Source organism: Narcine bancroftii, chromosome 8 (assembly GCF_036971445.1).
Source record: "Narcine bancroftii isolate sNarBan1 chromosome 8, sNarBan1.hap1, whole genome shotgun sequence".
Lineage (NCBI taxonomy): Eukaryota > Metazoa > Chordata > Chondrichthyes > Torpediniformes > Narcinidae > Narcine > Narcine bancroftii.
The window spans coordinates 84118375-84141706 of record NC_091476.1 but is presented as its reverse complement, the minus strand read 5'-3'; the positions used below and the strand labels follow the sequence as shown (position 1 = coordinate 84141706).

The window sequence follows — 23332 nt, the reverse complement described above, 5'->3', positions numbered from 1 at the left end:
AACTGCTGAGCAAAGCTGATCAGAGTAAAAATACTTTGAAGAAGTGGACGAAATCTACAAATTCAAGTACTTCTGCTAGTTTTGTGGTAACTCGTGAGATAGCCAGGCACGGGAAGCCATTCACAGATGGGGAATATACAAAAGAATCGTTTATCAAGATATCAGAACATCTATTCTCGGACTTCAAGAACAAGAGTGAAATTGTTCAGAAAATCAGAGATATGCCATTCTCTGCAAAGACTGTCAAGGACAGGACCATTCTTCTTTCTTTTTTTCTTTCTTTGGCTTGGCTTCGCGGACGAAGATTTATGGAGGGGGTAAAAAGTCCACGTCAGCTGCAGGCTCGTTTGTGGCTGACAAGTCCGATGCGGGACAGGCAGACACGATTGCAGCGGTTGCAGGGGAAAATTGGTTGGTTGGGGTTGGGTGTTGGGTTTTTCCTCCTTTGCCTTTTGTCAGTGAGGTGGGCTCTGCGGTCTTCTTCAAAGGAGGTTGCTGCCCGCCAAACTGGCAGTAAATATCACCAGTCAACTAATTAGGGACATTAATTCGGCTCCAGGATACTCAATCGCCTGTGACGAATCCAAAAATGTAAGTGATCTTCAGGAAATAGCGCTACTATGCAGATATGTGAACTCTGCTGGGCCACAGGAAGAAATCATTGAGTTGATACCACTTAAAGGCCAAACACGGGGGGAGGACATCTGTGAGGGTGTGTTAGATTGTTTAAAGACCAAAGAAATAAACACCACCCACTTGGTGTCAGTGGCTACTGATGGGGCACTGAGTATGACAGGAGCACAGAAGGGATTTGTGACTTCAGAAGTTGCTAGATAGAAAACTGCTGATATTTCCCTGCACTCTGCATCAAGAGGCATTGTGCGCTCAAACGTTTCCTCTGGAATGCACAGAAGTTATGAATCTTGTCACACAGATAGTGGACAAAATAATGGCAAAAGGATTAAACCACCAACAGTTCCGTTCATTATTGGAGGAAGCTGAAAGCACATACTCTGATCTCCTGCTGCACAACAAAGTCCGGTGGCCGACCAAAGGGGAGGTGCTGAAACAGTCTGCTGCATGACTGGAGCTTGTAAAAACTTTCCTGGAAAGCAAAGGACTCACCTTTCCAGAGTTAAAACAACCAGATGGGCTGGAAAAGCTGCACTTCATGGTGGATATGACAGCGCACCTTAACATGCTGAACAAAAGTCTTCAGGGAAAAGGAGGTACAGCCCTGCAGATGATGGAGGAGGTTTTGGCATATGAGCGCAAGATGAGTGTTTCCTAGAGCTGGACAGAGAGGTACGCTGTCTCACTTCCCCTCTTTGAGAGTTCAAAGAAGCACACAATCAGATCAATTATGAGCATTTACAGCGTGCAATCATTGCAATGCAAACTGCAATTGGGGAAAAATTCTGTGAGTTCAGAGAGGAAAAAAACACTTTGTCCTTCCCTGTCACTTCCCTATTCCCTGTTGAATATGGCTGCATTTACAGATGCAAGTCAACCCGATCTTGAGATCGAACTGGCCGATTATGGGTGTCTAACTCCAGAAGTTTTACAGCTGATCTTGAAGATGTTGCTCGTCAGAAGACCATTCCTGCTCAGAAGCACAAATGGAGTGAAATTGAAAACGTCCCCAAACCGGACAAACTTGTGTTCGAAACATTGAATTCAATTCCCGACATTTATATGAACGTGATAAAAATATGCATTTGGAGTCCTGTATATCTTTGGATCCAAATACTTATGCGAGCAGGTATTCTCCAGCATGAACTACATAAAAAGCAAACATCACTCGTGCCTCACGGATGAGAGCGTGCAATCAAAGTGATGTCTTACAGCCCTGATAGTGATCAGCTGTGCAGTGAGGTTCAGGAGCAGAAGTCGCATTAACCAGGTGAAAGAAATCATTTAATAAGTTATTATTTTGCAAATATATATTTTTATATTGGACCCTGAACTGATGTAGTTGTGTTTTATATTTAGGTTGGCAGTTGACCGCTGCAGCTACGCGACTGAGGAAATCAACGGATGACGGCAACCTTCAGAATAAAATACAAACTAGCATTTTTTTTTTGTTGCTCATTTTAATTAAAGCGAATATTTCTTTTTTTTTTAATTCCGCAAATAAGGGGTGAACTCAAAAAGGCCCACATTAAGAATTTTATTTGAAACTTATACGTGCCAGTGTCTTTATTTTAGAGTTTAAAGGAATTTGTTGTTTTGCTTTATTACAAACAGAAATAAAATGTCAGTCGTTTTCTGTTTGTAGTTCCTTTATTTCATAAATGTAATAAATTATAGTCCTTATATGAATAGCATAAGAAAAATGAAACTATATATGTGTGTTTTCTTCATTTTAGGGATCAAATTGGTTTTGCGACTCCAAATGGGTTTTATTTGGTGGAAAACAGGCCCAAATGCCTCTTTTAATGCTGAAGGTTGCCGACCCTGACCTACTAGCACTCAACTGTTAGCCTGTGCTCCTCTCCTTCCTCTACACCTCCTCGCTTCCTGGACCTTTTTATTCAGGCGTTTTCGTGGTTTTCCCAGATTCCTGTTGAATCCCTCAGACCCAAAACATTTTCCTTACTATGGAAGCTCTGTGACCTGCTGAATTTCTCCAGCACTTTTGTGCATTGCATATGCAAATTTTCTTCTTTAACTGGTGAAATTCAACACCCCTTATAACATATATAAACCACCAGTTTTCAGAATTAAGATGCCATGGAGATAAATTCATGCCAGAATTTGAAACATTGGTAAAGATAAACTGCCAAGTTTGCACTGAGTGAGTGAGGTAGTAGGTATTAGCTAACTGCTTACCTGGTCATTGTAAAATGCCCAGTCCCTTCACATTTCAAAATTTGGCTTTAATAAGGTCACACATTAAAAAACCACCTCAATACCCTTGTTCTATAATTTATAAAATTTTCATATTCTGGAGCTATGATAAAATTCAACTACATGATCCAGTACATTCATCGTAATTTATTTTGGAATTTATGTTGGAAACCTGCAGTCAGACGAAGCGAGAGGAAACTTCCAGGCAAACCTCAAAGCAAAGCTCGACGATGCAATCCGCCTCACAGACCCGTCCCCTGAAACCTTCTGGGATCAGATGAAGACTACCATACTGCAATCCACTGAAGAGGTACTGGGCTTCTCCTCCAGGAAAAACAAGGACTGGTTCGACGAAAACAGCCAGGAAATCCAGGAGCTGCTGGCAAAGAAGCGAGCTGCCCACCAGGCTCACCTTACAAAGCCGTCCTGTCCAGAGAAGCAAGCCTTCCGTCGCGCATGCAGCCATCTTCAGCGCAAACTCCGGAAGATCCAAAATGAGTGGTGGACTAGCCTCGCCAAGCGAACCCAGCTCAGCGCTGACATTGGCGACTTCAGGGGTTTCTACGAGGCTCTAAAGGCTGTGTACGGCCCCTCACCCCAAGTCCAAAGCCCGGTGCGCAGCTCAGATGGCAAAGTCCTCCTCAGCGACAAGATCTCCATCCTCAACCGATGGTCAGAACACTTCCAATCTCTTTTCAGTGCCAACCGCTCAGTCCAAGATTCCGCCCTGCTCCAACTCCCTCAACAGCCCCGAAGGCTAGAGCTGGATGAGGTCCTCACCCAGGATGAGACATATAAGGCAATCGAACAACTGAAAAGTGGCAAAGCAGAAGGTATGGATGGAATCCCCCCAGAGGTCTGGAAGGCTGGCGGCAAAACTCTGCATGTCAAACTGCATGAGTTTTTCAAGCTTTGTTGGGACCAAGGAAAACTGCCTCAGGACCTTCGTGATGCCACCATTATCACCCTGAACAAAAACAAAGGCGAGAAATCAGACTGCTCAAACTACAGGGGAATCACGCTGCTCTCCATTGCAGGCAAAATCTTCGCTAGGATTCTCCTAAATAGAATAATACCTAGTGTCGCCGAGAATATTCTCCCAGAATCACAGTGCGGCTTTCGTGCAAACAGAGGAACTACTGACATGGTCTTTGCCCTCAGACAGCTCCAAGAAAAGTGCAGAGAACAAAACAAAGGACTCTACATCACCTTTGTTGACCTCACCAAAGCCTTCGACACCGTGAGCAGGAAAGGGCTTTGGCAAATACTAGAGCGCATCGGATGTCCCCCAAAGTTCCTCAACATGATTATCCAACTGCACGAAAACCAACAAGGTCGGGTCAGATACAGCAATGAGCTCTCTGAACCCTTCTCCATTAACAATGGCGTGAAGCAAGGCTGTGTTCTCGCACCAATCTGAGGCGCCTGCAAGCTCACACCAAGACACAAGAGAAACTTGTCCATGAACTACTCTTTGCAGACGATGCCGCTTTAGTTGCCCATTCAGAGCCAGCTCTTCAGCGCTTGACGTCCTGTTTTGCAGAAACTGCCAAAATGTTTGGCCTGGAAGTCAGCCTGAAGAAAACTGAAGTCCTCCATCAGCCAGCTCCCCACCATGACTACCAGCCCCCCCACATCTCCATCAGGCACACAAAACTCAAAACGGTCAACCAGTTTACCTATCTCGGCTGCACCATTTCATCAGATGCAAGGATCGACAACGAGATAGACAACAGACTCGCCAAGGCAAATAGCGCCTTTGGAAGACTACACAAAAAGTCTGGAAAAACAACCATCTGAAAAACCTCACAAAGATAAGCGTATACAGAGCCGTTGTCATACCCACATTCCGGTTCGGCTCCAAATCATGGGTCCTCTACCGGCTTCACCTACGGCTCCTAGGACGCTTCCACCAGTGTTGTCTCCGCTCAATCCTCAACATTCATTGGAGCGCTTTCAACCCTAACGTCGAAGTACTCGAGATGGCAGAGGTCGACAGCATCGAGTCCACGCTGCTGAAGATCCAGCTGCGCAGGATGGGTCACGTCTCCAGAATGGAGGACCATCGCCTTCCCAAGATCGTGTTATATGGCGAGCTCTCCACTGGCCACCGTGACAGAGGTGCACCAAAGAAAAGGTACAAGGACTGCCTAAAGAAATCTCTTGGTGCCTGCCACATTGACCACCGCCAGTGGGCTGATATCGCCTCAAACCGTGCATCTTGGCGCCTCACAGTTTGGCGGGCAGCAACCTCCTTTGAAGAAGACCACAGAGCCCACCTCACTGTCAAAAGACAAAGGAGGAAAAACCCAACACCCAACCCCAACCAACCAATTTTCCCCTGCAACCGCTGCAACCGTGTCTGCCTGTCCCGCATCGGACTTGTCAGCCACCAACGAGCCTGCAGCTGACGTGGAGATTTTACCCCCTCCGTAAATCTTTGTCCGCGAAGCCAAGCCAAAGAAAAAGAAGAATTTATTAATTCTATAATAAAATTCATCTCTGATACTGCTCCAATAATGAAACTAAATGTAATACTATAAAACCAGCACGATACCCCGGAGTCATTATGACTCCCATTCTCTTATCTCCTATTAAGTTCATTGTATCCATCCTGGCTCAGAGCAATCTACTCAATCACATTACCCAACTTATTTCCCCTACAATCCACATACATGTAGGGATGTGTCATGTGATGACGTGTGGCTAGACCTGAATTCTCTACTCTCTCCAAAAATACTTCAAAAAAAGTTAAGAAGCCTGAAATTACTGCAAAAAAATAGAAGAGAAAGCTATCGGAAGGCCTATAGATCTATATACAATGCCACCTAAGAAAGATAAATTGACTGTTACTTTTCAAGAACTTGAACAAGAAAAAGATGATAAAGAAGAGAGGCCTACCTTGAAGAAGGATCCTGGAGCAAAGGTAGGTGCCCATGGTGATAGGCCTGGAGATGGGGGCCTTGGACATTGCTGTACAAGGTCTACCCTGATAATGGCTGACTGCCACTGGTGAAGAAGTGACTCCACAGAAATAACCAGAGGCAATTTTAAAAAAAGCTCAAGAATCCTCCAGCTCCAGTGATCAAAAAGAGGAGCAGGAAGAAGAAGAAAGGTATGTTGAACAGAGAGTTTTGGCCAGAAAAGAACCAGGAGAAAATAAAAGAGTCTTGCATATCTACAACTGAAATAAAGAAGTAAATAGATTCTTTCCAGCAAACTTTGCTGCAGTTAACAATGGAAGTTAAAAAATGTAATGATGGTATAATTGAAAATAAGGGTTCTCCGAAGAAGGTGGAGAGAATGCTGTCGCAAATGGGACAAAAATTTGAAGTGTTGGATGCAAAAATTAAAGGTAATGAATTTGAATTTCAGCATGTTAAAAATCAAATGAAGAAGATTCAAGCTGAGGCGGCTGCAACAAAAGAATAATTAATTTTAAAAATTGATATGTTAAAAATTTCAGTAGAATAATATAAAAATTGTTGGACTTAAGGATGGCGACGAAGGACAAGCTATGAAGAGATTTCTACAACGTTGGATTCTGAAAACTTTGGGGGTAACTGAATATATTGAGATTGAAAGAGCTCATCGAGCATTATGACCTAAGTCACAGCTGTATCGGAAGCCACGTTCGATTCTGGTCAAGTTGCTTTGTTATGAAGTGAGATGAGGATCTTGGAGCTGGATGTGAAGCAAGCGAAGGAGAGACAATCACCATTGATTTGTAATGATAAGATTTTCTTTTACCCTGATATAAGTTTTGATTTGTTGAAAAAAAGAAAAGAATTAAATGATGTTAAAAATGTGCTATGGAAAAAAAGATTACACTTTTTTTTTAAGGTACACAGCAGTTTTAAAGGTTTTTGTTCCTGAGGGCAAAAACAGATTTTTTTCAGAACCCATTGAAGAGAAAGTGTTTGCAGATACGTTGCCTGAGAAAATAAGATGAGAACTGGGAGATATTTGAAGAGAGAGAGGAAGTAGAAAGACTGCAGTTGGCGATATATAATGAAATGGTATAGGTTTTAGGAGAGAAAATACAAGGGAGGACCGTTTTTACCCGATAGATCTGTGTAAAAAAAAAATGAATTGATCATTGTAAGTTTGAGTAGATTTGAGGACAAGAGATAGTATAATTTCAGGGGAGTTAGGTGGGAGTATGAGCCTGGCCTATACGGAATCTAATGAGAGGGTGTGGTTTTTGATCACAACTCCTACAGATCAGGGTTGTAAAGATGCTCTGTTAATAATGTACGCCTTGTGGGGGAGGGTGGAGGTAGGGTTTCTGTTCTTTTTTCCCTTTCTTTTTTCTCTTTAATATACCTATATTTAATAATTGTATCATGAAATATTTAGTTAGTATTTTGGATGTAAGAGGAGTAGAGATGGAAGGTTGGGCAGTTATTGGATTTTATGAAAGTTTAGATGACTCATAAATTGAATTTTATTAGTATTAATATTAATGGGATTCAGAATCAAATAAAGCAGAAAAAACTTAGTTTATATGAAAAATATTAAAATACAGTTTTTTTTACAGGAAACATTTGATGGAAAAGGAACATCAAAAATTGAAAACAGATTGGGTTGAAAAAGTAATAGCTTCATCTTTTAATTCTAAGGCTGGAGGTACAGTAATATTAATTTATAAAAATTTACCAGTTAAAATATTTGATACTAATATAGGTGTAGCGGGGAGAAACGTTATGGTGAACTGGCAGATTCATTCAGAACAATGGACCTTAATGCACCTAATGTAGATGATGGCAAATTTATGCAAGATGTTTTTATGAACTTATCAAATGCCAAGAGAAATGTTATATTGGGAGGGGAGTTTAATTTAGACCCTAAATTAGTTAGATTGGGAGATAGAATGGTGAAAAATAAGGTAGCAAAAATGGTAACAGATTTGAAAGAAATGGATTTCGTGGATATTTGGAGAAAAATCCACCCAAATGAAAGATTTAAATCTTTTTGATTTAAACATATTCATAGATAGATATGTATTTAATATATGCACAATTTCAATAGAGAGTACAGAGTGGAATATCAAGTGTGAATTTTATCAGATCATTCACCTTGAATTTTGTCTATTTTATTGGAAGAAAAGGTAGGTGATAGATGGAGTTTAAATACTATTTTGTTGAAGAAAATGGAATTTTGTGATTTTATGAGGCAACAGATAAAAAAATTTTCAAGATACTAATAAAGATTCAGTTGCCAATAAGTTTGTATTAGGGATTCAATTAAAGCATATTTGAGATGTCAAATAATATGTTATACTTCAAAAATATAAAAAGAACAGATGAAAGAAGTAACTCAATTAGATAAAGAAATAATGAAATTGGAGAAGGAAATTCAAGTACATAAAGATGAGGAGAATAGAAAATTGTTAGAGTTGAAGAAATTAAGTCAATGCTGTGCAGACTTATAGAGTGAAGAGAGGTATAATGAGAGCACAACAAAAATATTATGAGTTGGGTGAAAGGGCTCATGAAGTTTTATCAAAGCAAATAAAAACAGAACTGAATTCTAGAACAATAATTGCAACAAAGAAATTATCAGGACAGATAAAATGCAAGAAATAAGTGATAAATTTTAAAGATTTTTATGCTAAATTTTATCATTCAGAATCTATGAAATGATAATAAAATAAGAGATTATTTGAGACAAGGGAGGATGAAAAGTTAAGACTGTCCGAGAATTTTACAGAAAAAGAAGTTTAAGAGACTCCAATGACTCTACAGCCGCCAGGTGAAGATGGTTTCCCAACAGAATTTTATGAAGCATTTAAGGAGTTATTAATACCTGTATTGATGGAGGTATTAGGTCAAATGAAAGAGGTTCATGATTTACCTGAATCTTTTAAAACAGCATTAATAACTGTAATTCCAAAAAAAGGTAAAGATTGTGTACAGCCTTCTTCATATCGACCTATATCATTATTGAATATAGACTGTCAAATTGTATCGAAATTGTTAGCTAATAGGCTAGTTGAACTTTGGCCAAAATTAATACATTTAGATCAAACTGGCTTTATTAAAAATAGAAAAGCAGCAGATAACATAGTTAAATTCTCAAGTTTGATAAATATAGTACAAAATAGGATGATTCCCACGTTAGTGGTAGCATTAGATGCAAAGAAAGCATTTGATTGATCAGAATGGGATTTTTTAAAATTTGAGACACAATGCTTTTGGGATTCCAAATACTTTTATAAACTGGATAAAGCCATTGTATGATCAACCAAAAGCAAAAGTGATTATGAATAAACAAATCTAATGATATGGAGTCCAGAGGACCCCAAAAATGAGCAGCAATAGATATGCACTACAACACAGGGTTATTTAAACAAATGTTGTTTTTAATTATATTTGAACAAGAAAACAGAATTAAACTTTAACTTATTACTTAATCCTACTTACTTAACCTTCCTAACCCACTAAACTCCCCTCTAATACTAGGTGCAGCTGCGTGTAATGTATATTTAAGATTAGAAAAGTTATTTGGATCACAGCCCAATCTCATTGGTTGCAAGCAATTCTTGTACTGTGCACAGAAGTTAGCATTAACAAAGTTCACCAGGCTTTGGTTCTTAACAGGCAAATGGTTACCACTCAGGAGGGTTCTTGCTGGTTTTCAGAGAGAGATTCCTTTTCCAGGACATCCGCAATTGATTCCTTCTCAGTCAGTCTTGCTGACGAAACTTGCCCCCTTCAGGGTTCTCCAGATGATCCTCTTTCTTTCAGGTCACCTTTCAGTCCACCAGTCTTCTCCTTTGACCAGGCAGCCTTCCAAAGTTTGCCAGCTTGTCCTTTGGTAACTGATTTCTGTCTCCTCTCTCTGTTTCACACCTTCCCTCTCTGAAAGCCAAAACTGTTCTGTCTCTGCCTGTAAAAATCACATGATCTCCCAGGCAATCTGTATTCTGCAACTTTGTTGATCTTTCTGCAAAAATCACTCTGTAAAAGTCCTGCAAATATTTTGTGTTTTAAAATGTTTGTGTGCAACCTGCTCTAGCAATTCCTCCCAAACCACACTAATGACCCTTTTTGTTGGAAGGTCTTCGAGACAAGGTTGTTAATTATCACTTTTTTTTTTGTTTGCATTAGCGATTGAACCATTGGCAGAAGTAATTCAAATTGATAATAAAATTAAAGGATTTGAAGTGAGTAATAAAGAACATAAAATTAGTCTATTTGCTGATGATGTTAACAAGACCAGAAATATCTTTAAATAAGCTGAATGACAGATTAAAAGAATATGGGTTAGTATCGGGTTACAAAGATATTGTTGATAAAAGTGAAACAATGCATATGGTGGATATGGATTACTCTCAATGTCAAAGATTGACAATATTTAAATGGCAAAATGTTTAGGAATTAAAATTAGTAGAAATATAAGTAATTTGTTTAAGCTAAATTATTTGCCATTCGTAAAAAAAAATTGGAAGAGGATTTGAAAAGATTTACCAATAATTTTAATAGAAAGAGTGAATTGTATGAAAATGAATATTTTTCCAAGAATAAAATATTTGTTTCAATCATTGCCCATTCAAGTAATAGAATTTTTTTTTCCAAATTTTAAATGAAATAATACATGAATTTCTTTGGAAAGGTAAGATGTCAAGAATTGTTTTAGAAAAATTAATGTGGAAATTTTATCTGGGAGAACTGAGACGACCAAATATTAATTATTTTAAAGCAGCTCATTTGAGGTTTTTGTCCTCCTGTTATCAACGGGGTGAAAAACCAGCTTGGATTCAAATAGCAATGAATAAAGTTGGTGAAAATATCCCAGAGTTAATTTTGTTTAAATGGAATAGTGAGTTGTTTAAAGGACCAAAAGATTTTTCTGTATTGAGATATATATTAAAAATATGGAATAGAATTGATATTGAGAGAGGAACTAAACATCATCAATGACCAAAACTGTTGTTAAAACAAAATCAACTTCTTCCTTTTACTTTGAATAAGTCTTTATTTGATAATTGGTTGAGTGAAGGTAAATAGAGAATAAAGGATTGTTTTTTAGTATCTTTCTTCTTAACTTTTGATCAATTAAAAGATAAATTAACATACATAATAATATCAATTTTTGTTATTATAACAGATTTTGTAACTCCATCCAGTATATACGAGTATGTGTTACCATTTGGCATGAAAAATGCCCCTGCAACATTCCAGAGGATGATTAACTCAGTTATCCAAGCGTTAACACATACAGATACTTATATTGATGACTTGGGCACAAAAAGTGACACATGGGAAGAACATCTAAGGCACACATGTCAAACTCTGGCCCGCCGGCCAAATTTGGCCCGCGATATAGTTATATTTGGCCCGCAAGATCATTTCAAAAATGTATTAGAGGTGGCCCGCCCTGCAGCGAGAGCCGATGCTGTTTTTTGGTAATGTCACCCCCACCATCCTCCCCCTTCATTGCACATCCTTCCCCACCCCCTAACTATCCCCTCCCCCCTAAAACCACCCCCCTTAAAAGATGGCCAGAATATTCTCAAAAAGGAATCCAGAATGGTAAAGTTCCACAAACATTCTGCTGGGAATCCTAACAACACCCGGGCATCAGATCCACAGGACGCGGAGGGAGCAAGAGTGTTGCAGGTTGACCGTGCAAACTTTGAGAACGGGGAAAACAAAATTGTAACACGAGAAGTCTGTCGATGTCATCAGCCGGCAAGCCAGTTGGAAGGCTCCCCGCACAACCAGTCACTTCTCCCACCTGTCGAGCGGTGCGGCGGATTGGCGAGCGCCTGTGATTTCCTGTCGGCGCGACGGACATGGCAGGCTGCGCACGGCCCCCACTGTTCCGCAAAGGCTGATTGGCAGCGCGCTGGGCCTGAGTGGGTGGGTAAGCAGGGGTGGGCAGAGGGTGTAGGTGAGGAGTAATGGGCAGGGGAAGTTATGGTGCTGCGAGGGGCAGTTAGAGGGAGGGATGAGTAGGAGGGGTGGATAGGGAAGAGGTAAAAGGGGAGGGGCAGGGTGAGTAGGGGAGGGGTGATTAGAGGGTGAGAGATGGGTAGAGGGAGGAACAGGTTGAGGGGCGATGCAGTGGAGGGGCGTGTATAGGATTGGGTGGGTAGAGGCAGAGTGAGTGGAGTGAGGGGTGAGTAGAGGTTGGGTAAAGGACTGGTCATGTAGAGGGATGGTGGGTCGAGGGTGAATAGAGGCCTAGAGCCTGAGGAGTGAGCAGGAAATGCTGAGTCCTGATGCAGGCCAAAATGGACACAGCCTGTGAATGCTGACTACATCTCCACAGGGACCAAATATGTTTCCCTCAGGTCAAGCAAAGGGTGAACTTGAGCTACCTACTCCTGACCTGTAACATTATCCTCCTAAAGTTATATCCTAAATTTTAACATTACATATGTTGAAAGAAGAGAAAACATGCAGATGTTGTTGAAAATTTTCAACAAATATTTAGTTCGGCCCTCGACTTAGTCCAAGTTTTTAATTTTGGCCCTCCGTGAATTTGAGTTTGACACCCCTGATCTAAGGCAATTGGACAAATTGTTTGCAAGATTATCCAAAGCAAACTTAACTCTTAATTGAGGAAAAAGTCAATTTTCAAATACCACGGTAACATACTTGGGTTTTGTAGTTAGCCATGGCAAAATTGCACCTATTCAAGCTAAGGTGAACGCAATTTCTGAGTTTCCTATTCCCAATGGCAAGAAAGCAGTGAGAAGATTTGTAGGAATGGCAGGAAATTTTGCAGAAATTTTGCTGAGGTTGCTCTTTCTTTAACCAATCTCTTGAAGGGGAGAAATTTATGTGGACTAAAGATTGTCAGGCACTTTTAGAAAACTTAAAGGAGATGCTATGCCATTGCCCTGTGTTAAAATCTCCTGATTTTGACAGACCATTTTCTGTAGCAGTGGATGCCAGTGAGAGAGCAGCAGGTGCACTTTTATTGCAAAAACATAATGAAGTTGACCATCCCGTTGCCTACTTTTCAAAAAAAAATTAAATGTTCATCAAAAGAATTATTCCACTATTGAAAAAGAACTGTTAGCTATCATATTTGCTCTGCAGAATTTTGACAGATATCTTGGTACTTCTCATGAACCAATTGCTATATTCACTGACCACAATCCTCTGGTGTTCTTGAATAAAATTAAGAATAAAAACAGAAGATTGTTAAAGTGGAGTTTGATATTAGAAGAATATGATCTGCAAATTAACCATATCAGAGGTGTAAATAATGTGATTGCCAATTGTTTGTCAAGATGTTAAAATCGATCATGTATAAAAATACTTCCAAAATTGAATTACTGTACTATAACATGTTATATATTGTGTATTGTTGCCTCTTTAGTGATTTTTAAGACAGTTTAGATAGAACTGAATTTTAACTCAAGAGTTAAAATTCTCTTTCAAGGGGGAAGTGTGACAGAGAATTTAGAGGTGGTTTGGGAGGAATTGTTAGAGCAGCTTGCCCACAAACATTTTAAAAGTCAGGATTTGCAGGATGTTTGCAGAGTGCTTTTTGCAGAGGAGCAACAAAGTATCAACATACAGATTGCCTTGGGGAGCATGTGATTTTTGCAGGCAGGGACAGAACTGTTTTGCTCTCAGAGAGCGAAGGAGTGAGAGAGAAGGAGACAAAGAAATCAGTTCCAGAGGGACAAGCTGGCAAACTTCGGAAGGCTGCCTGGTCAAAGGAGAAGACTAGTGGTCTGAAAGGTGACTTGAAAGAAAGAGGATCATCTGGAGAACCCTGAAGGGGGAAAGTTTCGTCAGCAAGACTGATTGAGAAGGAATCAGTTGTAGATGTTCTGGAAAAGGAAATTATTTCTGAAAACCAACAAGAACCCTCCTGAACGGTAACCATTTGCCTGTTAAGCACCAACGCCTGGTGAACTTTGTTAATGCTAACTTCTGTGCACAGTACAAGAATTGCTTGCAACCAGTGAGATTGGACTGTAATCCAAAGAACTTTTCTAATCTTAAATGCACATTACATACATCTGCGCTTAATATTGGAGGGGGTATTAAGTGGGTTAGGTAGGCTAAGTAAGTAGGTTTAAGTAATGTCAAAGTTTAATTCTGTTTTCTTGTTCAAATATAATTAAAAACTACTTTTATTTAAATAACCCTGTGTTGTGGTGCATATCTATTGCTGCTGCTGTTTGGGGTCCTCTGGACTCCATAACATTACGAAGAGAGTATTGGGATAAGTTGTTTTCTGGCAAGGATGTATTAAGTAAGTGGATGGCCTTCAAAGGCAAGAGTGCAGAGTTTGCATACTCCTGTTAGGATTAAGGAAAGATAACAGGCATAGGAATATTTTCAAGGGATATTCGTGATCTGGTTAAGAAAAAGGAGTTGGTATATGGCAAATATAGGCAACAAAGAGCCTCAGGTTCTTGAAGATTATAGAAAATGCAAGAAAATACATTAAGAAAGAAATTAGGTAGGCAAAAAGAAGATAAGATTGCTTTGACAGATAATATGAAGTAAATCTGAAGGGTTTTTATGAGTATGTTAAGGGTAAAAGAATAGTAAGGAACAAAATTGGTCCCTAGAGGATCAAAGTGGTCAACTATATGTGGAGTCTCACATAATGGGGGAGAATTTACTCAGGAAATTGGGATAGTGCAAAAGGAAGGAAGGGAAACAAACACAAGAGTCATGGAACATATGGAGATTAGGGAGGAGGAGGTGCTTGCTGCCTTATAGTGAATAAAGGTAGATAAATCATCTGGGCTGCATATATTATTTCCTCAGGCCTTGAAGGAGACTAGTGTAGAAATTACAGGGGCTCTGGCTGATATATTTAAAATGTCCTTAGCCACAGTTGAGGGGCCAGTAGCTCATGTTGTCCTGTTGCTTAAAAAAGGCTCCAAATATAAACCAGGTAATTATAGACCACTGAGCCTGACGTCAGTAGTGGGTAAATTATTAGAAGGAGTTCTGAGAGATAGGATATATAGGTATTTGGACAGTCATGTGCTGATTAAGGACAGTTAACATGGCTTTGTGCGTGTAGGTCGTGTTTAACAAATTTTGTCGGGTTTTTTGAGGAGGTTACCAAGAAGGTAGATGAAGGAAAAGCTGTGGGTGTGGTCTACATGGACTTTACTAAAGCTTTTGGCAAGGTCCCACATCGGAGGTTAGTTGAGAAGCTTTTGACACCAAGTATCCATGGAGAGACTGTAAACTGGATTCGAAATTGGTTAACTTATTTTATGGGAATGCCAAATTTAGAGAGATTTTGGAAAGAGATTTTTCAAAATCTATCAACAATTTTAAAGATTAATTTGGAGCCTTGTCTGTTCATTGCTCTGTTTGGTTTTTCTAAGATGAATCTTTATCACCAACTCAAGAAAAAGTCTTAGCTTTTATTACATTGATAGCCAGAGAAGCTATTTTATTGAAATGGAAAGGAGATGCATCCCCTACTCATACACAGTGGTTTTATGATGTAATGTCCTATTTAAGTTTAGGGAAAATCAGATATAATATTAAAGATAGAAAGTTTCAAATTATGAAGTTATGGGGCCCATCCTTAGAATTTTTTTTATAATTGGAAGAGCAATAAGTATTATACATTCCGGTAATTCTTTGTTTTTCACAGAGCACCAGTGATCCCACATAATTATTGATTTATTTTTCTTCTCACAAAAAGGTAACCTTAATTAGAGGAAAGGGATTTGATTAGTTTAGTCCTTTAGGTTTTTACTTTTTTTAATCCTTATTATTTTAATATAACAGTCTAATAACAGGTCTGACACGGTTGTATTTATTATGTTTATTGCTAGATGGAGCTATTACAAGTAACTATTAATGTCAAGATGCACATTTTATTATTTACCCATTTTTTCCTTTCCCTTTGGTATGTACTTGCTAGTGTACAATTGATTCATTATGTAATTGTCATTTAATCTGTATGCTTATTATGTTAAACTCAATAAAAATACATTAAAAAGAAAGAAATAGGCTGTGTGGGAGAAAATAGAGAGTGGTAGTAGATTGTTGCTGCTCAGACTGGAGGCCTGTGACTAGTGATGTGCCTCAGGGGTCTGTGTTGGCACCATTGTTGTTTGTTGTATATATAAATGATCTGAATGATTATGTGGTATTGGATGGAGAGCAAGAATCACTTTGCGTGATGCCAGAACAAAAACCTTGATCTCACTGTCAGTGAGATCAAGGAATTTACTGTGGACCTAATGTAGTAAATTGGATCAGCAAGTTTGCAGATGACAAAAAGATGGGGGGTGTTGTGAACAACAAGGATTATTTTCAAAGCTTGCAGAGGGATCTGGACCAACTGGGAGAATGGACCAAAAAATGGCAGATGGAGTTTAATGCAGACAAGTGGAGGGTGATACATTTTGGAAGGACAAACCAAGGTAGGACATACATAGTAAATGGTAGGGCACTGAGGAGTTTGGAGAAGCAGAGATCTTGGAATACAATATGTTGTTCCTTGAAGGTAGCGTTGCAATGGACAGGGTTGTAAAGAAAGCTTTTGGCATCTTAGCCTTTGTAAATCAATGTCTTGAGTATAGTAGTTGGGATGTGGGGGTAGTGAGGGACTACTAATTTGTCTTCATTGGCATGACAAGAATGAAGAGGGGTAGTACATTCAAGTACCTGGGAGTATTGAAGCACCACTCCTGGAACCATCACATCAAGGCAGCCATGAAAAATCAATGGCTCTACTTTCTAAGGAGTATGAGGAGATCTGACATGTTGTTGAATATTTTATTGAACTTTTATAAGAGTTCAGTGGGAAGTACACTGACTATTTGCATCACAAGCTAGTTTGAAATCTCGAATGTCCAGGAATGCTGAAAGCTGGAGAAGGTAGCAAATATAGACAAGTCCATCACAGCACCAACCTCCCATCCTTTGAAGACATCTATCTGAGACACTACCTCAAGAGGTAGTGAGCATGGAAATATAACAGCAGCATTGAAAGAACACGCGCAATTTATAGCAAACGTGGGAATATAATGAGCATGAGAATGTAATAGCAGCAATGAAAGAACACGCACAATTTATAGCGGGCGTGGGAAATTTTGATCTTGGAAATATCTCCTTATACTGAATGCCATGATATTCCTATAAACAGGACATTCTGGCAAGAGCACTGCACTTTATCAATGTTAATTGCCTAGACCCATTCCTGAGGGTGAAGATTAACATATCAAGAGCCTCTGATTTGAGACATTAGAATTAAAATCCTGCTTTACTCTGGAGCTTGTCTTCGATCTATTTGATTCCTCTTCAAAGCTTGTTAATAGTATTAAAGCAGGATATCACTTGGAGAAGTTGATTCGGTATTAATTGCAGGAGATTAACTTTGTGGTATGTGCTTTGCCTCATGTCCCATTTAAATGTAAATTCCTTTTGTCAGTCGGAATTTCGAATACTACTCCCGCATATTATATGAGTGAGCACATTATATGAGTGAACACATTATATGAGTGAAAATACGGTATTTTCCATATATTGTGTGTAAACGTTGACCCCCCCCCCCTCCCCTATTTCTGGCCCAGGCCACTAGCTCATTGGAGTTCCCAACGCCCCAATCGCAGACTCTCGCTTAGGCCCCGGCAGCACATCCACCAGAGCTCCCAACACCCCATCCACAGACAACATTTGGTCCCGGCCACCCACCCAAGTTCCTGATGCCTTGATCAATACAAGTATTTACAGCGGTCAAAAGTAGTATGCTTGAACTAGTCAATCCCCAAAAATTTACCCTAAAAATTGGTCCACAAAATTCAACTATTTCAAGCATGTGTATGGTATATTATGGATATTAAAGGGAACTAAACTGCCATGACCAATTGTATTTTTTTGATCTAATTATAGCCTTTCGACCATTGGTTCTCAACCTTTTTCTTTCCACTCACATACCACTTTAAGTAATCCCTATGCCATCGGTACTCTGTAATTAGTACGGGATTGCTTAAGGTGGTATGTGAGTGGGAAGGAAAGGTTGAAAACCACTGCTCTGGACCCATTTGTAACTGAAATATTTTGCTTGAGAAAAATTGTCATTGGCCCATTTCCTTTGGAGTTATGAAAATGCACATAACAAGTCAATTAGGTACAATTAAAACAGTGGTTTTCAGCCTTTTTTCTTTCCACTCACATACCACCTTAAGCAATCCCTTACTAATCACAGAGCTCCTTTGCCGTAGGGAATACTTAAAGTGGTATGTAAGTGGAAAGAAAAAGGTTGAGAACCACTGACTAAAAAGGCTGTCTTTGATACTGTCCACATGCATGCATCTGCATCAGTACATCAATTTAGCACATAATATGATTTTGAGGATTTTTATATATAAAAGAATTGTGGATATTTGTTTGATATTTTGGTTTGCTTCTCTGAAAATGGATGATATGAAATTCCCGATTCGCCATGAATATATACTTGTTACGTCCATGCATAAACTTGTAAAGTTTAAATGATATCACTAGCAAGATATGAGAATTTTACACACTCATGAAAAGTGATTCAAAAATCAATTCATCTACATTGTGAATTCAGCAATTGTCTATGGGATGTCAGGCCTCATTCAAACATCAGATGGATAGGTTTAATATGCATAGCAATAAAGAAATGAAAGGCAATTTCAACTTGTCCACTGGAACTTTCTGTAAGGAATTATTACCATCGCACTGATAGTCTCTTCCCAATCAAGGCGATCACAAGGAGGGAGGATTAACAGCTCTGGAAAGTAATCATCCTCCTCTAATAGTGGTGAAGCCCTCTTCAACCTGCAATCAAAAATAAAATAATAAACTTAACAATAAATAAACAGAAATTCCTGCAAATAAAAACATTAGAATTGAAATCAAGAATCTCATGCAAAAAACTGATTTGGAACAAAGGAACAATTATCATTTGCAAATAGAATGAATTAAAACAGGCCCGAATGCAATCTGATGATAGAAAAACAATTCAAAATAATTCCACCAGGATAATCATGAAAATGTCTCCAACAACACATTTGAATACAAATCCACAGTAACCTGCAAAAATACATTAACCTTGGTAAAGTAGCGGCCTGTGCACGGAGACATGGACCATACCACAAAATGGCTGACAAACACGGTGACTGCGCGGACCTGGGAATGACACTAGCCATTGTCCTAGGTGACCTCTACTCGGTGAGAAGATGGGGAACTCTAGTGGGAATGCCGGATAATCTCAGGCCGGCACTCCGATGAAACGGGGCCCTGATAAGCACGACAGCCAGGGCAATAAACCAGTCTTGATTCCAAGGCTTTGGTGTGCATCATTCTTCTCCATGCTCACATCGTGCAAATGCTACACTGGAGACCCTGACAGGTCCAACCAGTAGTTGGACATGAAGATGACGGATCAAGCAGAGCCAGCAACCGTCCACATGGTCTCTCTCTCAGGCTCCCAACATTTTGGGTGTCACAGTCACATATGTGGTTTGAACAGGCCAAGCCACAGTTCCAGCTTCATCATATCGCCGAAGACAATACCCGCTACTTCTACGTCGTGAGTACCCTCTATCAGGACATAGCAGCAAGGGTGATAGATTTCAGTCGTTGCACCTTTGAATGATCCTGGCCCCTGATAAATGCCCTGAAGATCCCGTGGCAATCCTTGAGAATTTGCAGTGGAAACAGGGGTCCCTGATCCCACGGTAACCCCCACCACATGGCCAGCCCAAACACCACGTCCTCAGACTACATATTATTGAGAAGAGATGCACACTGGCCGCCCGTACAGTGGCGATCCTACAGGGTCGTCGGGGACATCAGTTCCACCTTCATCGTTGACATCAGCGGTAAGGAGGAGACTTTTACTATCGACCGCCTGAAATGAACCCAACAGTAACACAGATCTGTGACAAGTCTTAAGCTTAGAAATCAATGCTAAGGAAAGTTTACATCGTTAATAATAGAGGGCCCACTAATACATATCAATGAACTGCAGACATTTTTCACCAAATGCTTATTAAATAATCTTGTTGTTCACTTAAAAATAACCATTATTACCCAGACAGCAATGCTCATTAATTATGCAAGAATTGGGGCACAACCAAAAAACAGGATTTGCCTGGATCAATACATTCCAACAATAATAAGGAATGTTTACAGCATTCAAAATAAAACAATTCCTTCAGTTGGTGTCGCTTCCAGTGGACAAGGATTTCCTTCCCCTTCATTAAAGGTGGAAGGTCACTGCAACATCTTGGAATTCTCAGGTCTCACTAAGGCAACATACTTTGCAACTGCTCAACCCTTACCACAATTGAGGTTATGGTCACAGAAACACCTATAAGATCACAGCTCCAGCTTGGAGATAAAGTTTCTTTCATCATTGTTTTCTGAAGAAACCTACAAGACTAAAAGTAATAATTTTCAATATTGTTCATTCTCAAAAAAGAAACGAATGAATTTCTCAAAGTAAGTATGGTGACTATTTGAAAAATATTTCATTCAATAAAAAGAGACCAATCTTTGAAAAGGATCTATAGTAGGGGTGGCCAAATGCAGTCCATTGCCCATTTTTGAGTGGCCCATTAGAACATAGGGTCTAACAATAAATTGCTCTCTCTGTCACTGAAATTATTCTAGCTGGTCTGCAAGTACCTGCATGGGTGAGAGAACCATGTTTGCTGCCTTTCAATCCTGTATACCTCACCTGTGACTAAGTTTTTAAAAATCACTGTCGGGACACCAACAATCTCTTCCCTTTCTTTCGACAGTAGTCTGGGATACATCTCATGAAGCCATGGAGATTTATCATCTTTAAGACCACAAAGATATCTAATAACTCCTCTTTGTTCCCAAATGTCACTGCCAACCCCCCTGAATTCTACATGTACAATGCCTTTCCTTTTAGTGAATACAAACGTTGAGTATTCATTGACAAGTTACTCACATGACAGAGGTTACCATTTTATACCCTAAGGCAGTGGTTCTCAGCCTTTTTTTTCCACTCACATACCACTTTAAATAATCCCTATGCCATCGATGCTCTGTGATTAGTAAGAAATTGCTTAAGGTGGATTTGTGGGTGGAAAGAAAAAGGTTGAAAACCACTGGCCTTTTCCCCTGGTTCTACTCTAGCTCTCTTTCCCTAAATATACCTATGATTTGTGATTTTCCTTAAGGTTATCCATTCTAAAGGCTTCATCCAGTGGTATTTTGGGTCTCACTTTGTCCTTAATTTCTGTCTACACTTTGTATAATCCTGAAACAGACCTGTCATATTTTCCTTTGTGTTCTTCATCCAGCCCTCAATATACCTAAACATTCAGAGTTCCTTTGACATGTGGTCCTCAACTCCAAGCCTTAATATTTCACCTCAGAGTAACTCTCACTTGTCATATATAAGCCTATCTGCAAATAGTTGGCCTCAGTTTATTTTTGTCAAGGTAGAAAAACTAGCCTTCCTCCAATTCAGGACATTAATTACCATTTCATCCAAATCACATTCAATATCTTCAAATTTCAAGATAATTTTGGAGAGCATTTTAGAAAAAGTGACCTTCAACCATTTTCCCAGTTATATTCCCTCAAGATTATGAATAGCATTGCCTCTTCTATCCTCATACTCTCCATGACCTGGCACAAAATACTCTCCTGGACATGCCTTTACACCTTTCACACTAAAACATTCCCTATCCCACTACACATTTCACACTAAAATAATCACAGTTCTAACTGGAGAAATCGAAGTTCACTACCACTATAACTCCAACACTCTCTTTGTGAAGTCTCCTGTTGTCTGTTCTTCTCCAGGGCATGATCAGTATCTTATTTCAATCATTTTGAATAAATATTCACCAACATATCTTAATCATGGTTGTCTGCATGGACATGTAGGACAACTTTGCAGGTTACCATCACATTTGAAGTAGGGTTTCCAAGTACTGTGATCTTCAGTCTTGACCAACCTTGGTCACACGACCTTGTCCTTAACTATTCCAGACCTCAGAGAAAAGGTAGAAGATTCTACTTTCACACTAACATTGCCCAAATGCTCCAAGCGAAATTCTGACATTATTCTGCTCAACATTTCTTTGGCTGTCACTACTGTGTAACCCCACAAGATGCTGTTCTGATTTATAGGCAGATTTATAATCTGCAATGGAAAAGCTTTATATTCTCATCTGGACTTGCATGAACCATACTAGTTATTAAAAGTACACTCACACGCTTGTCTGAATACAGGGTTCTTTGTGCCAATGTGGGACAGGTGGCTGATCCATCTTTGCATTATTGAGATCTCTACTGTGTCTAGCATCCAAGAATGCCCAGCCAAATAACTGATGAAACCTTGCAATACAATGCTGCCTCCTTGACCTGAGAAAATTACCATTGGTAATGTGTCCGCAATGGAACTTAAGTACCCACTAAAGGCTTTGACCAACACATTATGCTGTAAGCTAGTTCAACTCCTCCTCAGCTTGAGTTTTCAGACTGGCTGATACTGGACAGGCCAGCAGCTAATTAATTTGGCATTCACCTTAATGAGGTCATTAGATAAAGTGTTAAAAGCTCTGGGGGAAACAGAAAGAAGGTTTGATCAGAATCAGTTTATTATCTTGAACGTGTACAGTATTACAAAATGTGTTGTTTTGCAACAGCAATATTGGGCATGGCAGATGAAAAATGGGCCTTTTTCTGGTTTGGCAGATGTAATGGATCAGTGATCCCACAACTGCTTACAATTTATATCAATAACTTGAATGAAGGAAGTGAAAACATTATTGCTAAATTTATTGATTAAAAAAAGGTAGGAAATTACAATATTTATTTATTTTTACATATACACATACTGCATGTGTATCATTTGACTGAATGCATTTGCATGTTTTCGGAGAAAGCTGTGAAATGTTGGTTATGTATCCTGCTAAGTTTCTCCACCATTGTGTTTTTACTTCATTCACAGTGTTTGGAAGACTTTCATGTTCTACCAGCAATGATAATAAACATCAACTAAACTTTGACCTAAGCTTTGGATTCTGGTCCTTAATTTTATCTTTCTTTATCACTGACTAATTGAATTACTTATAATCATGTGTACCAAAATACAATAAAAAGTTTTTTAAAAGTTGTGATTTAATTAAATTTTACAATATTCTTATCAAAAGAAGCATGTCAAGATGATGTTTCAAAGTGGTATTAACATACAAGTCCCTCTGCTTTTTGTAAAATGATTTTCTTGTACTCTTGTACAGCTTTGTTTTGAGTAGGCATCATTTTGCTCTTGCTTTTTGTTATATAGTTGGGATAATGTGAACTATTTTGTAACCACATAAGAATACACCCTTCTCACTGTAGTAACTGTAATGCACCACTGTGGGGCGCATGTATATATCTATGAGCATGTGAACAGCTTCCCAAGATGGTGGAAGGCATCAATAAGTAAACTCTCTTTTGTTATTTGAATCTTGCATCTCTAAGTTATTTAAGAAGCCTCCCAAGTAACACAGAGACATAACATGGTG

The 23332-nt window shown here is 39.2% G+C and overlaps 1 protein-coding gene across 11 annotated transcripts in view; it reads right to left on the bottom strand.

Moving 5' to 3' along the window:
• The window catches only part of arhgap32b (Rho GTPase activating protein 32b), a 618422-nt gene that overhangs the window by 344763 nt on the left and 250327 nt on the right, over positions 1 to 23332 (bottom strand). For all 11 annotated transcript variants that reach the window (XM_069894391.1, XM_069894400.1, XM_069894389.1 and 8 more), the window contains one exon: positions 18506 to 18611. In XM_069894391.1, the coding sequence (XP_069750492.1) occupies positions 18506 to 18611 (106 nt within the window). The remainder of the gene's footprint in view (positions 1 to 18505; positions 18612 to 23332) is intronic.